Source organism: Lygodium microphyllum, chromosome 5, assembly GCF_053477565.2.
Source record: "Lygodium microphyllum isolate KBCC chromosome 5, Lygodium_microphyllum_v1.1.10, whole genome shotgun sequence".
NCBI lineage: Eukaryota > Viridiplantae > Streptophyta > Polypodiopsida > Schizaeales > Lygodiaceae > Lygodium > Lygodium microphyllum.
In genome coordinates, this window is record NC_141139.1 from 170,546,002 (window position 1) to 170,563,542 (window position 17,541).

At 45.4% G+C, this 17,541-nt stretch overlaps 1 protein-coding gene across 4 annotated transcripts in view; it reads right to left on the minus strand.

The window, feature by feature from the left end:
- LOC148036686 (Mitochondrial inner membrane translocase complex, subunit Tim44-related protein) overlaps nucleotides 1-17,541 on the minus strand; it is a 126,246-nt gene that overhangs the window by 97,450 nt on the left and 11,255 nt on the right. For all 4 annotated transcript variants that reach the window (XM_087678735.1, XM_087678737.1, XM_087678736.1 and 1 more), the window contains exon 2: nucleotides 10,978-11,048. In XM_087678735.1, coding sequence (XP_087534861.1) covers nucleotides 10,978-11,048 — 71 coding nt within the window. The remainder of the gene's footprint in view (nucleotides 1-10,977; nucleotides 11,049-17,541) is intronic.

Consider the following 17,541-nt stretch of genomic DNA (forward strand, 5'->3'; position numbering starts at 1 on the left):
CAGAGAGGGGAACGTCAATCATCACAGCTCATCAATTTCTTCCAAATAGTGACCACACACACAACATCCACACAAAAGGGTTGACAGTCCAAAGAGCCAAGGAGATCAAAGCAAGATGCCACCCGCGAATACAAGGGTACCAAGATCCACCAGTGACATAAGCAACAATTAGCAGAGTTAAGGATCCATTCCACATGCTTCCCTCATACTATTTCATCTGGGATGCATGACATACTCTATCAACGGATCCTGACTAAGTGGAATTAGACATAGGGATATCATTCAGCGACATAGCTAGATGTGTACTACCTCATTCTCTCGTTGTATCCCTATATGAGCACTATTTTGTTTTGTACATTACCTTAGCTTATTTTCACAACATGTCACTGACCATCTTTTAGCATGTTACACTTTGATATCCAGTGACGACCAACATTACACATGGTTTTGTCTCCTAGGCCGATTTTGGCCTCAAACTATGTTAATATATCTTTTTTTCTTTCTTTCTGCGTATGCATACAGTTTCAAGAACCTCGGATAAAGCTTTGGCTCTTCGACACTTTGGTCACACTACACTTCTATATGGAGTCCCCATATGGGGATCGAGCCTCTACCACACAAGGAGAGCCACAAAGGATCATCCACTATCTAAGGGAGAAGAGATATATAAAGGATGGGAGCAAATGGAGAGACCACTAGTATTGATGATTTCATGGATGATTTGGAGTAAGTATAACACATGAGATTATCAAAGCAAAGATGGGAGCACCACCCACAGTGGCAAAGGCTCTTTTCCAAACAGTGACCTTGCATAGGCTCTAAAACATACTAAGACAGAGATACTCCCAACTCACACTAGAGTTGTCTAGACCCCTAGCATTACAAGGGGATACTGAGTGCTAGTATGCTCGAACAAAGGCATGGTTACGACTACATGAATTATGCATGGATCACCTCCCACCACTACAGTACAGCTTGGATTGCCCTCACTTGGAGCTCCACCAAGAGGAGCTGAACCGCATCATTAAGATGGATATTATTCAAATATACACAGCCACAACATGGGTGACACCTACTAAGGATCTGGGGACAAAGATGGCTTTCTGCCGAAAGCATCTTCTTCACATATCCATTGATGGCTTTGTTATCCGCCCAAGATACATGGATACACACCTGTCTCATGGTGTCAATGCACCATTGGACAGCTCTGTACATCTTCACACCAACTACGGATTGAGAGATAGATACAGTGCAAAACCTCCCCTGGAGGACAGGATTTGCCAACTCTGTCAACTCAAGCAAGAGATAGAGGAGTATTACTTATGCAGATGTCCACTCTATTATGAGATCACAAGGCGCTTCCATTGCTTATTTAGAGAGAGATTTGGACCACTATCCAAGGTGATGTATTTCTCGGATCAGAGATCAACTACACTGTCACAGAGAGTACCTCTTATGAACCCAAGAGCAGAGACGGAGAGCTGCACACCAGCATACACTCACAGAGTTCTACAAAGCATTGACTACTCCCTCCACTACAAAGCCCTCATCAGACAAACTGGCTGCCCCACCACAGGGAACCACCATAGACACAACCACAGAGATGCAAAGCACGTCGCCGATGCCCAGCCAATCCACACCCCCACAGGAGGCATCATCTGCAAATACAGAGGATACTACTGTGTCATCGAGGGACTGTACCTCATTGCTTCAGCTTCTTTATGCTAGATAGACCCATGTTAGATATCTTGAGATGAGAGTGTCTCTTGAGCAATGCCAAATTATATCTAGCTTAGACATCATTTTGTACTCATCAGCTATTTAATGTTTGTTTTTTAATTTCCATTTAGTTAGTCATAACATAGATGACAGCTATTTTGGGACTTCGGAAAATTCCCCAACTTTTCACATGTAACATTTTTGGTCTCATAGGCCAATTTGGCCTTTTGTAGACGTTAATATCCCCCAACATCCAACCACAAGGACAGCTACAAGATCTTCTGTAACGATTAATTGGTTTAAGACCAGTTCACTTAGTAGTTTGAAATTAAGAAACTTATGCTCGCTGTGCAAACAAATAACTTTATGTTATTTTTGCTATAGGTAATGTTTTCAAAAACAGATGTCCCTGAATGTATATAATATAACCCTCTCTTTTTTTTTTTCGTAAAAGGTAATTGTATTAATTACGAAAAAAATACAAGATTACTTGATTACAAGATACATGACGACAATACAAGTCATCATGCGAAGAGGTGCTAAGTACTACAAGTTACAATTTCATGGCAAGGATGCGGAGGAAATTGCCATATGCCAAGGACGGAAGTCCTCCGTAGAGAGCAAATCAGAACGATGGAGAAGAGCTAACTGCCAATACAAGAGGCCCTTAAGCCTCACAATATGTCGCTGAACATTATGGGCGGAGTCAAACAGAAAAGCATTCCGAATGGTCCAGTTATGCCAACAGCCCCAGTATCGAAGAAAGTGATACATGAGCTTCATATGTGGCTGTGCGGGAGAAGGGTATTTGGGCTGGCCCAAAACCCAATCAAAGGGGCGCAGTGTGATACCAACCACCCCTCGCCAAACGGCCGACAAAAATAACCAGACCTTCTTAGCGACGGGGCAGGAAATAAATCGGTGGCGGGCGGATTCCATTGTAGTGGTACAAAAGAAACAGGTGCCATTGGAGATTCGTCGCTTGGAAAGAGCCGAAGCAAGCGGAAGACCCCCAATTATCACTCTCCAAAGAAAGACTTTGTATTTAAAGGGTGTCTTGTTGACCCAGCCCTCCATCACAGTGACCCTCCACCACGAGCGGGATTTACGCAATCCCCATAAAGCATTCGCTTTAGTAACTAGCCATTGATTATCTTTAATCAGGAGATGATACACTTGATTAGCAGAAGCTTTGCTGAAAGGCAGCCGGCCTTGTAGGTCCCAATCCTGCCAGGGATGATCCAAAGCAAGAGCAGGAAAGGGTTGTCTGTTCTGGAGCACCGTCACGAGCTGTTCCCATAAAGGCCTATATCCACGGGGGATCCGGAAAATCCTCCTAGCAGTACGAAACGAGATAAGCACATTGCGACTGGCAAGGGTGGCATCCGCAACTGAAGACAAGCCCAACCGTGCCATCCGGTTGAATTGTGGTCTAAGCTCATGTTTACCTTCCCACGAAAGTAGACGCGAGACTGCCAGTAATTCCAATTGAAAAGAGTTAGCAGCCAGGCGATCCTCCGTTGGGTGCCACTGAGCCTTTCGAAGGACGTGTTTCCAGGAACACACCAAATGAGTAAGCAACGATGAAGAAGAACTGGAAAACCGCGAATCCGCATTAAGAACGTGCCACCAAGAACTCTGGAGTCGGGTATTGCCATGCCGAAGCCGGAAAGAACGGGCGATAGCGACCCACGGATGATGATCATCCGAGCACATGGCACGGAAAAGGGACCAACGGAGTGCCTGCATGTGAGTTTGGGCATCTAATATAGCTCCGCCACCCATGCTTTTGGGGGTGCACGCATGCCACCACGAGATCCAGGAAATACCTGCATTCAATGAGTCCTTCCAGAGCATGAAGCGAATAGACTGAGTGAGAGCAGTCAGAGTCGTAGGAGTCCAGGGCAACAATGGCAAGAAATATGTGATCATGGGCAACATAATTATCTGGGCTACTTTGAGGCGAACATGAAAAGGCCAGGCCTGAGACTTCCAGTACATAAACTTGGCCATCATCTTCTGAGAAATCCACTGCAGGAACTGCTTTGGGGGAACATCAACCCCCAATGGGTATCCAAGATGCCTGACAATGGAACCTCGAGGAACAACCAGACCTTGCCAGTCCAAGGACTGCAAATCCGACTCCGTGCAGCTTAGAATGGCTGATTTGAGCGAATTGATACGAAGGCCTGACGCCTGGCCAAAGAGACCCCAAACATCCAATGCTTTTCGAAGGTTATCCTTATCCGCACGCAAAATCATAAAAGTATCATCCGCCAGGGATTGGCTAATGAAATGTTGCCCTGTAGGAAGCGACAGTCCGGCCAACTGGGAAGAGGCGGCCATATGTGATAACATGGAAAGAACTGGATGTGTCGCAAGGGCAAAGAATAAAGGGCTCAAAGGGCACCCCTGTCTGACAGAACGGGCAAGGACAAAAGGCTCAGTAACACCTCCGTTCAGTATGACTCGCGAAGACGCCGCAGCACTAATGGTGTAGATCAGACGAGACATCCGAGCACCAAAGCCCATAGCGGACATAAGGTCAGCAACAAAAGACCAGTCCAGATAGTCAAAAGCCTTTTCCAGGTCCAGTTGAACCAACACCACCTCCTGATTAGAATGCCGGGCATAATCAATGGCCAATTGGGCATTCAAGACATTGTGTAGAATATTTCGGCCCTTAATGAAACCGTACTGGAGAGGGTGCACAAGGGCAGGGAGATGCTTATGGAGCCGATTCGCCATTACTTTGGAAAAGATTTTGTACATGGAACCCATCAAAGAAATGGGGCGCCAGTGTGTCAACTTAGATGGCGAAGGAACTTTTGGAAGCAGTTTAATAAGACCTTGTTTCCAAGAGGGAGGCATGATCCCCGTTTCCCACACCTGCTGAAACAGAGCCTGCAATGGTTTCACCAGTTGGGTAGCGAAAGCTTCAAAGAACTCATTGGTGAGACCATCCCAACCCGGACTTTTATCTTTGGGCAAGTGTAACAAGACATCCATAACCTCTGCTTCACCAATATCTGACTCCAGAGTAGCTTGCATGTCCTGCGGTAACTGATTGCGGACCAGGTCATAAAAGACCGAACGGGCCTGAGTAATTTGGGCTGAGGGAGGAGAAGCAGAACCGAGAAGGTCACGGAAATAATTCCTGCACATATGCACAATAGTCTGTGGATCCAGGATAAGGTGGCCTTGTGTATCCTCGAGTCTGGTCAAATTCTCTCGAGCAGGAGAGGCATGGAGAGCTCGAAAGAACTTATGGGTCTCACATGCACTATCTTGCAAGGTCTCTGTTAGATGTTGCAATTTGGCCTGCTGATACGATTTTAACTGGAATTCTTTAATAAGATCGGCCACCCGCAGGGCCAATGCAAGCAGAAATGCATCATCCGGAGTGTCCATCAGCAGGGAGCGAACCAAAAGCAGCAAGTCCTCCGCTGCCTGTCGACGGCGCCGACAAAGAGAGGCATGATAGATCCCATATTGCCGAGCAACCCGCTGCACATTAGAGAGCAATCGGTCAAATGACGCAGTGCCCTGAGAGGAAAAGTCCAAGGAGAATCTGTCAAGCATTTGCTGCATATAGCCCTGAAAAATTGTATGCTTTAAGTAGGAGGAGTTGAAACGCAAAGGGAGTCTCTCCAGAAATTGCTTGAAGGGGGCAATGGGTTGTGCAAGCAACTCGAACTGCAGAGGGAAATGGTCCGACAAGACATATTGCTGCAACACTTTTATTTCGAGCATCTCAGGCAGAAAATCATCATTCTGCATGATATATATGCGGTCCAACCGCGACCATGTTGTGGCATACTGAGCCGAATGGAAAGTAAAGCCTGGAGAAGACGGGTGTAGCCAGGACCAAAGATCTTGCTTAAGAACAGCAAGAGCCAAGTCGTGCCACATACGACTTTCCGGCGCATCCATGACCGAGTGCTCCGATGTAGACTGAGAAGAATCAACACACATATTGAAATCCCCCATGAAGAAGCCGCGTCTGCCAAGTGACAAGGAGGTCTGTAAAGTCCGCCAAAGCTCCCGGCGAGATAACGAATCATTCGGAGCATAGAGGCCAAGTAACCATAGGATTTCCCCTTCGAATAAGATTTCAACCACCAAAAAGCGGCCATGAACATCATTTTTAATAAGAACCGGCTGATATTTGGCATGGACAATCATGAGCACACCCGAATAACGCATGGCTTGTGTTCCTGCATAGAACAAACGAAAGCCATGGCAATCCACAACTTTACCGGCGTCACTGTGACTCTTGTGCTCAAGAGCACACAGGACATCCCACTGATTCTCATACAATGCCGTCCACATGGCATGTTGCTTGTGACGAGAACAAATTCCTCGCACATTCCACGTGGCAATTTTCATGTGTATACAAAACACAATCAGGTACGAGGCACAGCTTGCCTCGATTTGACTTTGTCGGCGAGAATGTCCAGGACTCCCTCATCCAAGAAATCTGCCAACACCGCAAAAGAGTTCTGAGGACCAGATTTGGAAGTTGACGGCATATCGGCTTGCTTGAGGTTGGAACGTGGCTAACGACGGTCCCACGCCACGGAGTAATGACGTTGCCTCTGGTATCAAAAGCCAGCTGTGCAGGTGGACCCTTGAGACGATCCGAATACATTTTCCTGGCGGGCTGATGGCGGGGAGCTGAAGAAACCATAGCAGGAGCAGAGCGCTCTGACGACATCATTTCCTTCCTGCGCATATATGTTCGCATGGAATCGTGTGAGGTAGAAGGCCCAGTACTCTCCATGCCAACACCAATCCTGGTGCCTTTTTTGGCGCGTACTTCAACCCAATCAGTAGCACGGGAATCCACACCCGAAACCTGTTGTTTACCTTTAGCCAGAACTTGGGGCGGGTGGGTAGGATCCAGCGACGGAGCATCACACACCATATCTTCCATGGGCGGAGCAACATGGGCTGTATCTGAAACGTGTTGCTGCTCGGGGCATTCAGCCATAAAGTGCCCCAACTGTCCACAGGAAAAACAATGGCCAGCAAAATTGCCCCATTTCAAACGAAAGTGTAACGGATGCATGCCGGCGCAATTGAGGCGTAACCATGCAGGCCGTTTCCGTGCAGTATCCCATAGCATGCACAAGCGGTTGCGATTCACAGCCCTGAGACTGGGAGGGACCAGAACCGTGCCCACAGCGGCCATAGCATCCTTTAATAGCGGCCAATAAACAGCCGGACAATTTTCCACTTCTACCCACACAGGGCATTCACGTTGCAGGAGGCGCTGGAAATCTGCCATCGGGCGCCATGGAACCACATGAACCAACCGACGATCAAAAAACAAAGGCAGTTTAGCCAGAATAGCAGCACGGTGCGTCTCTGTTTTCAAAAGAACCTCAAAAAAACCCCGGGAGCCAACAAAAATCTCTTCAACACATTCCCCTTGTAGCAGACTCTGCAGCCATTGGCGAATACGGGAAAGCAGCGGGATGCGACCAGTGAAGAAGAGTATGACCGCGCGATCATAAAATACCGAAAAGGAGCGTAGGACAGTTTTTGGCTCAACGGTAGCTTCCAGAACATCGTCTGGAGCACAGGCAGAGAAGGCTTCCTGGTTGTGTTGAACATATTCACCAAGCAGAGTGTTGGCAAATTCCAACAGATGCTCCCAGTCCACCTCCTGAGAGTCCACCGGATCCGAAGCAACCTGCGCATAGGAACGATCCGGAGTAACGCCTGTCTCTTCCTGGGTGTGCTTGGTACGTTTGCCCGCAGGCTGGATGTCAGGACCCGGGGGCAATTCTTCCGTGCACAGAACCATATCCTCGGGTTCCTCAGCATCAGAGTCCGGGCCAAGTGCTGCCACCGTTTGGTCTAGGAAATCCAGATCCAAACCAGCCATCGTGTGTGACGAACTGATCTCACAGAAGGACTGACCGACACTCTCTCTCTCTCTCTCTCTCTCTCTTTCTGTGTACAGAGCAGAGGGCACGCGATCCCGGACGCTGCCTCTCTGACGAAGGTCAGGTTTAGGGTTTCACAGGAGCTGGGCGCCTCTGCACGAAAGGAGGGGCACACGCAGGCGGCGCCTCGAACCGCGGCAGAGGTGAAGTTGACAGGGCGGCGTGGGTAGGGCGGCAGAAACAGGGCGTCAGGACAACTCCGGGAGCAGGCGCGACAGTCAACAACAGGCATCGATGCAGCCCTCGACGATGGCGGACCGACGCGACTTGTGAAGGGGCTGGAATCTGGCAAGGCGCACCTCTGCAGGATGTGCGGGCGGGACTGGGGCAGGGAGGGTACTCGGGCGAGGAGTTTTCGGTGGGGCCTGCAGGCGACGGCGGCGGGGCCTGCAGGCGAGGGCGGCGGGGCGCAGGCGATGGCGATGGCGGACAGGTAACAGGGTCACGCTCTCCCTCGACTATGGTGACGGCACGCAAACGCCCGACGAACGAGGCTGAGGCGAACAGGGGGTGCCGCCAGGTAGGGCTTCAGGCGGCGACGGCGCTGATGAAAGCAACCGCAGGGCGGGCCTGACCTAGCGATGGCAGGGCGGCACGGAGCAGGAGCAGCATCGCGATTCTCTCTCTCTCTCTCTCCCACACACCCAGTGCAGGACTCTCTCTCTCTTCTCTCTCTCTCTCTCTCTCTCTCTCTCTCTCTCTCAATATAACCCTCTCTCTCTCTCTCTCTCTCTCTCTCTCTCTCTCTCTCTCTCTCTCTCTCTCTCTCTCTCTCTCGGATGTAGAAAATTTCATTTTTCTTTCTCTATCTCTCTCTCTCCCTGCCTCCCTCCCTCCATCCATCCCCCGGTAATGAGGTGTTATACTATATCTAATCACATGAGGCATACAAAAGTCACAAAAAATAAACAAAAGAATTTGTCATATGCCAAGGAACCAAGTCCTCCATAGCAAGAAGGCTAGCATGCTAAATGAGATCCAACTGCCAATGTAGAAGACCCTTGAGCCTAGCAATATGTCCTTGGACACCAAAGGCTGATTCAAAACCAAATGCATTTTGATGATCCAATTGTGCCAACAGCCCCAAAATCTAAGAAAGTGGAAATCATCATACTCTCACAGATGACCTGCAACAAACCATCAGTACCACATGAGATCATTAGAGCAAAGTATGCCCCATCCTCATGATGTGAGGCCCTCTTTCAAACCATCAGTTTCATACACAAAGTACACAACATGCACCTAGAGACACTACCTATGAGAGCTCTTGATGCGTCCAAACAACTAGCATAGGCAGGACACGAGAACTCATGGTATGCACAAGCTAAGCAGGGACTCCATCAACATGGACCACCTCCCTCCCTTTCAACGTGACTCAACTCCCCCTCCATACACATCTCTTGCACTAAGACAAACTTGGTCGTGTGGCAAAATCTCTACCAGCTGCAAATACAACATACATGGATCTCACACAACAGCCCCTCCCCCCGAAGACATCATATTACAAGAACCACTTTACGAGGACTATGGCAAATGGTTTCATTGAAAGGCATGGATACGTAGACATATACATGCCACATGAGATGCGAGTGGTCATTGGCTAGCTTAGGGTCTCCTCTCCTCAACTCAAGATTGAGACAGGGAGAGGTAACATTCTTGAGGACTGAGGAGATCAGACTGGCATGTGCATTGTGGACCAAGGGATGCATGGGTATCAGAAATTAAGGCTATATAGAAAAGAGGTGAGGGAGATCCGCCTGTGACGACAGGAGCAATACCTGATAGATGCAGGGGATCAGTCCAAATTCTATTCCCACACTATCTCACCAGGGATGTATCACATGCTAAACCTGCCGATCCTAACCGGGTGGAAATGTATCATTATTCACTCACACAACTAGCCATGTATTGCCCCATACATCCACCCCCCTCCACTTTTTGCTGTATCCCTATATGAGCATTGTATGTGCATCCCTTTATCTTTCTTTGCACAGTATGTCACTGATTGTCCTTTAGCACATCACACTTTAATGTCTAGTGACGATTATCACTGTACATGTCTTGGTCTCATAGGCCATTTTCAGCCTCAACAGTTGCTAATATGTCTTTTGTTCTTTCTCTCTCTCCCCCCAAGAGATTCTACTCAGTCTCCTGCCATCTCAGGTCTTCAGAGTTCCCTGCTATTTTGCAGCTGATCAGTTCTATGCATGTACCATGCCTTGGATGCATAGGTGCACTGAAGCTATTGATAATAATAAGTACATGCTTCCACGAAGAGGACATTCTTCCATGAGTAAAGATGTCCTAAGTGATACCATCGGGTAAATTAGGGGTTTGATACTTTGACCACCACCAGCTGTTCTAACACATTCGAAAGGATCAGCAAAGACAGGTGCTGTTGCTGATATGTATAGGTAAAAGTTGTTTTTCTGTGAAGGTCAAAGACATCTTAAGGTAGGAGGCCTTCAAAGCTAGCACCACAAAGAAAGAGTCACTTTCAGAAGTCCAAACTTTAAAAAGGTCAGCTAAAGATTGAAGTTGATAGCACTGTCTGTGAAGTTATACATATCAGTACACACTTAAAACTCAAGTTGTGAATGCAACTAGTAGCAATACCATAATCATCTCTAGACTATGCTTACCTCTAGGGGTTTGATACTTTGACCACCACCAGCTGTTCTAACACATTCAAAAGGATCAGGAAAGACAGGTGCTGGGCTGATAAGCATAGGTAAAAGTTGTTTTTCTGTGAAGGTCAAAGACATTTTAAGGATGGAGCACTTTTAGGAGGTCTTCAAAGCTAGCACCACAAAGAAAGAGTCACTTTCAGAAGTCCAAACTTTAAAAAGGTCAGCTATAGATTGAAGTTGATAGCGCTGTCTGTGAAGGTATACATATTCAGTACACACTTAAAACTCAAGTTGTGAATGCAACTAGTAGCGATACCATAATCATCTCTAGACTGTGCTTACCTCTCAAGCGCACAAACTCATCACATAACTCTAAACACTTTGTCCTTAAAAACTGATAAACTTTCATCCCAACCATGTTCCAACATGTGTCATCTTTGGAGCAAACAGTTTCCCATATTCACACCTTATTTATAAACCACATTGGTATGTTTTGTTAACTATACTGAGCAGTTGATCTTAGTGAATGCATCGCCATATATACAAAATATTGTGGCCTACACATAGGTATAGTTTAGGCCAATTCACAGAATGAAAATCAAAAATCCAGACTATCACCATTATTAAGGGAGAAACAACTCAGAAAATTTTTTATCAAAGCAATAAGAACTCACAAAGCTGTCCTTGAAAGGAACTAGCATTGATGATCTGTTTAAATCTGCCCATGCTGTGGATTCATGACAACCTGTATGCCAAATTATGAGTACTTGATGCAAACACAAAAATTAGCATCTGTAAAGAAAAGAAATGTACAGAAAGATACATGCAACTAATAACTTGAGACCCTTAAGAAACTGGCTGTGAAGTTCATTTAAACCAAGTCCTACCACTTGTCTTCAACACAAATAGATTCTGCAAAGCTTTCAAAAGGAAATAGCCTAGAGTGTAAGCACAACCATGAAGCACAAACCTGTTTAACGAGCTATCTAGGATTGAAAAGATATCCCAAGTAATTAACCTTATATTCCTTTCCATGCAAAAATCAAAATATGAACACTGATTGGAGATCCTAAAATGAGTAATAGGATAGAGAGGACTGTCATGTGTCCCTATGGACTTCGATTGGCTTGGAATAGTTCAATGTGCTCTTGTGAGAGTGTGCAATGGAAAAGAACCACGAACACGGAGAGAGAGAGAGAGAGATGAAGAAAGAAATCTGCACTGACTGAAAAGAATGCTGAATATAGAGAGAGGACTGATCAGTCCCTACATGCAACCTAAGGCATCAATGAGAGCACCGGATCAGGCTGAAATGATGACAATAGCACCGATGGTGACAGAGACTTGAACAACCCCATAGGATCCAACCTACACACAAGACACGACACGAGCCAAACTCACCCAAAAAGGAAGTGGACATCAAACTCACCTCCCAGCCATAGAGCCAAATGGGCTCATGTAACCAGCCTTCCTTCCGTCGATGGGTGGTAGATCCCTGATTACAACTTAATTACAGCAGCAAACAATTAATGCAAATCTGAAAATACAAATTTACCTACTGATCTTGGACAATGCACACCCAATTGGCCCCAAAATTGACGCCCCTTTCGGTATTTTTTTAGCTTTATTAAAGAAGAAGATTTACAATGGGATTCTCCCAATCCCTTTCGGTATTCCAACTCCCCTTGCTACTCTTTAATCTGATTTGCCCCTTGATTCAGGCAATCAATTGGCCTTCACCCACTTTGATGGAGATGGAAAATGCCCCATGCCCCAAATTCAATTATTTGCTGGTCCCTCCACTTGAATAGGCTAAAAACAGCTTCAGCCTTGTTGAATCCAAGTCTTGGAGCTTCCAATTTCTGACACGCTTCCCGAGGCTGCTGCTAAACCCTGATTTCTAGTGCAAATGAGGGTTTACAACAGAGAAATCTGAAATTTCTCAGCCTCCAAGGGTCCAAATGCTAAGATCTTCGGACCAAGGCTGTGAAATGGCTAGGAGATGAGAGGAAAAGCTATAGAGAGAAAATTCAGAGTTTTGTCGCGAAGAATGATTGAAAATCAGTCAAATGCAATTATTGCCCTACCACAACAGCATGTAGATGCAAAGAACTGAAGAAAATCAATCATTTATTGCTGCTGCCCTGTCTCAACAGCCTGTAGATGCTGTCACCTGCTGTTGATTGGTCTTCTTTTGCCCCTGGCTGCCTCAGACGGTCCTCCAATGGCTGCAAATCAGACCAGCAACCTCTTCTCCCTCTCTCTTACAGGCTAAATACACTGAAAATGCCTCTTTCCAACCTCTAAAGACGTTTTTCACTCTTGCATGGGCATTTTTGACAAGCGGCAACCTTCGAAAATGGTTTTTTCAACATTTTCCATAATTAAATATTAAATTTTCAGTCTTTAAATACTCAAAATTAATCTAATAATTATTTCGATGCCTTGAAAAATAATCTGAGTGGCCAATAATTAAATTGGCTAGGCAACTTCCGTTTCCGAGTGTCTCTGTGCCATCTTTGACCATCAAATTGACGTTAGGTACCATTAAATACCACTTCTCTAATGGCCAAATGGATGACCTAGGCCAACAACTGACACCAGATATCACTAAGTACCTGTGCAGCATAACTTATAGCAACTTTTGCCTTTGATATCCCGTGATTCCTTCGGGTACCAAGCTCGTAAATTTACTTCAACCCCAGTTGCACCTCACATGTGCAACATTTACTTAATCATGTGATTAAAAATTAATCCACATGTTAAGTGAGGTTTTGAAAATACATGTCCTCATGACAACTCACCCCCAAGCCTGGGAGCTAGCAACACTCTTAGCCACGACCACATCCCAAGGGTTGGCGTCCCATACCGCCAGCCCACTCCATCCCATTGCAACAATGTGTCAGCCAACGAACCAAGAGTCCAAGAGTGATGATCACATAATAAATGTGCACGATAGGGCCTTGAGTCCTATTTATAGAACTTGGTTGCCCTAACCTCGAAGTGTCCTTAGTGCATTTGCACTAAGTCACTTCGCAACCACTGTGACCAATGTTACTAGTGCATATCCAAATGTCCAAGGACATAACACTTCCCCCCTTATGAATGATTGTTGTCCTCCACAATATTCTCAACAACAAAGTGAGGAAAATGACTCTTCAATGAACATACTGACTCCCAAGTAGCCTCCGTCTCTAGGAGGTTTTTCCACTTGACCAAATACATGGAATAAACAGTCTGACGAGATCGTTTAGACTTGAGATAAAGGACCAATTCGAGTTCAAGTGGAATATAACGAGCAGTATCCTCAAGCTGCAGGACTTCCTCAATCAAAACAATCTGCTCACCTTGTCCTAGTTGTTCTTTCAAACGACTTACATGGAACACTGGATGAACTCGAATTTCCGATGGTAAATCTAACTTATAGGATACGCTACTTATCTTGTTGGTAATTTGAAAAGGACCCCAATACCTCAAAGATAACTTACAGCACTTGCCGGTAGTCATCAAATTGGAGTCCTTTGGGACTTAGGTAAACCCACATGCCCTCTTGGAGCTCTCTAGGAGTACGATATTGGTTAGCATAAAACTCCTAGACTGTTTTAATGCTTTCCCTTGCAATCATCAACATCTCCTACATATCATGCAAAAAGTCAACAACGGATTGCATTTTCACCCCCTTGAGCTCTATGGCAATCGATGGTTTCAGCTCATACCCATACACAAGCATAAACGGGCTATAACCAGTAGCCAAATGCTTAGCTATAACTTCGTAATGTTTGCTATAATGTTTGCAATAATGGCAAAACAAAAATGTGTTTTGGAGTCACAAAAAAGAGTTTCAGCCCCATTTTGAAACAACGAAACAAGGAAACAAGAATCCAAAACTATAGGTATAAAAATAAAATTATATATAGTCATAAATACAACTAAATATTCGATGGAGTAACACCACTTCTTAGTTGAACCTCTACATCAAAACACACAAATTCCTCAACAAGAGAATCGAGATTTGACAAGTTTAAAGTATACCCGAATCATGATTCAATTTGAGACAGTAAATTGTAACTTGTCATAGACAGTAAACTCAAGATTGAGCATTTTCATCCCCCTGAGCTCTGTGGCAATTGGTGGTTTCGGCTCATACCCATACAAAAGCATAAACAAACTATAACCAGTAGCCAAATGCTTAGCTATAACTTCGTAATGTTTGCTATAATGTTTGCAATAATGGCATAACAAAAATGTGTTTTGGAGTCACGAAAAAGAGTTTCAGCCCCATTCTAAAACAACAAAACAAGGAAATGAGAATCCAAAACTATAGGTATAAAAATAAAAATATATATAGTCATAAATATAGCTATAAATATACGATGGAGTAACAGCACTTGTTAGTTGAACCTCTACATCAAAACGCATAAATTCCTCAACAATATAACATTAGAACTAACAAGAGAATCAAGATTTGGAAAGTTTAAAGTATACATGAATCATGATTCAATTTGAGTCAATAAATTGTAACTTGTCATAGACAGTAAACTCAAGATTGAAGACTCAAAAGTGAACATTCATAGACTCATATTATGTCATATAGACTCAAAAAAGAGAGTACTCATGAGTCGTAACTCAATAAACACAGTGTGAAAAAGAAATACAACTATGATGTATCACAATATCTCATGAGTCATCCAAATGCCACTAAACCATAAACATGAATCTATACTATCACTAACAGCAAGTCTGCAAAGTACAAGTCTATGAATCATCATATCATGATTTGTCATGTAATGACTCGTGAGAGTCACTCAGCATTATCCAAAGCCATCTCTGTCTCGGTCTCCTCAAGGCTACTAGCAATCTAGCAGGAGCACTAGTACTGTTACTAGAGGACGAGGAGGTTGTACCTTGCTGGAAATAGGGGAAACCAGCAGCAAAAATGGGAAAAACTTGCTCAAATCAGTGTGGACAGCGAAGGATGAAGAGAGGGGAGGGATTGCTCGCTGGAAACAGTGAAAATCAGCATGAAATCTAAGGGAAAACAGCTAGAAATAGTATGGACAAGAAAGGAAAGGGATTGGGCAGTTGAAGGATGATGAATGTGGAGTTTCAAGACTAGGATGTGGAGTTTCAGGGCTGTAGAAAGCAGTAGATGTAAAAGGGGGAAAGCAAGCAGTAGGTGGGGAGAGTGATCAGCTGAGAAAGAGGGTGGACAGTAAGGGAAAGAAGACAGAATGCTCACACAGGAAGACGTTGTAATGTCCCCCGTGCCCCCGTACCTTTCCCCATGCGAACCCCCCTCCCTTAAGAATTTTTTTTAAAATTAATTCAAATTTTTTTACTCTCCCCCTGCCGATTGCATGGCGGGGAGAGAGAGAGTGTGTGTGTAAGTAATGATTAGAGGGGAGCATGCAGTCCCCCCAGGTGGGAGGGATGGCGTCCGTTAACGGCCGTCTCCCCCCCCCCATACCTCCCTCCCTCCCCCATTATAAAGGGGACAGCGCCCCCCCTCCGCGACGGCAGGCAGCAAAGCCAACCCCCCTCCGTCTCGACACAACGCCTCCCCCCCCCTCATGATTACAGCGCCCTCCCCCCCCCCCTGGCCGTAAAGGAGGAGAGAGAGAGAGAGAGAGAGAGAAGAAGAAGAAGAAGAAGAAGGAGGAGAAGAAGAGAAGAAGGAGAAGGAGAAGAAGAGGGAGAGAAGAGAAGAAGAAGAAGAAAAAGAAGAGGGAGAAGGAGAAGAAGGAGAAGAAGAGGGAGAGAGAGAGAGGAGAAGGAGAGAAGAGGAAGAAGAAGAGGGAGAGAGAGAAGGAGAAGAAGAGAAGAAGAGAAGGAGAGAGAGGGAGAGGGAGAGTGGGAAGGTGGATGAGAGAGAGAGGAGGGATAATCATAGGGAGAAAGGTAGAGGGAGGGAGAGAGAGAGAGAAGGGAGAAGGAGGTTGAGAAAAGTGGAGCTGAAGAAGAAGATCTTGGCAGAGTTCTCCACGATGGCACCAAAGCCGAGTATTGCGACGAATCTCGATCATAAGTGGAGCCAAAGACACGAGAGATGCAAACGGAGAGGCAAGCATCAACTATGCCCCTACTCCTGCGAATCAAGTCCAAGTTCCTCGAACTCTTGTTCTCTCTAGATGTTTATATCATCACACTTAAAATCTGTAGACTCATTAATGTTGTGCATAGCTTGCCATAGGAGTTGAAACAATAGGGCAATGTTAGCCTTGATCAAATCAAGATCAAGGAGAAGACCACTTAGATCATTTAAAGAATCTAGAAGGTATTTGTTAAATTGATCTTGCGAAGCCCTAACCCAAGGGGGAGAGCGAACTTTATGGTAGTTGATTTATGCTAAGCATGTTGCTTGGAACTGTTGAAATGGTTTTAACGAAGGTTGATCTTGTTAAAGATGGAAAAGAGGTTAGTAAGCAGAGAGGTTACTTGCTGGATTAGAAAAGGATGATTTCCTAGTTAAAGGATGTTAGGCTGGTTGTTTCAGCTTGATTGTTCCCGAAGGGATACTTAAGGATTGGTTGTGGTTTTGGATGAATATCCAAGTGATTATATTTTCATGGCGGGAACTGTAAGGATAAATTGCCATGTGAACAAAAGGGATGTTTTTCCTAGTAAATGTTATTAGGATGGTTGCTTCAGCCGTGGATGATTTCCTAAAGGGATAATTAAGGAAGGATGGCGCTAGCTACCCCCCGCGAACTGCCAAACCCTAACCAAAGGGACTATGAATCCGCGCCAAAAATGTGGATCGAACCCGCCGCGAGAGGTCTCTCCGTGGAAATTACTTGGCATAGGAGGACGCTTGGGTGCCAGGGCGAGCTCTGGCCGTAAATCCCAATGCCTCCGGACCCTACACAAGTGATCTACGTGACTCGAGATGGGATCTTGAGGCCTTGATACTAGTTACAAGGTAGAATCTTGGTAGGATAAGCCTTCGGGTTTTTATTTCCGGGATACGGAAGGATTGTTTCTGCAGAGGCAGAAAGAGAGACTTAATTCTCCTATATGGGCGGGAAACAAACATTAATCTGAAGATAAGTTAAAGACGTGTTTGATCTTGTTTTATCTTGTCTTCGTATCTGTGCCCTAAATTACGTAAAGGAACCTGTGATTAACGGGTTAATTAAGGAAGCTGCTTTTATGTGTCAAACATAATGTGGTAGGTAATTAGATAACTAAAACAACCCCCAAGGGAAGCGTGGTGGATGTGACCGTCAAGTCCATCCTAC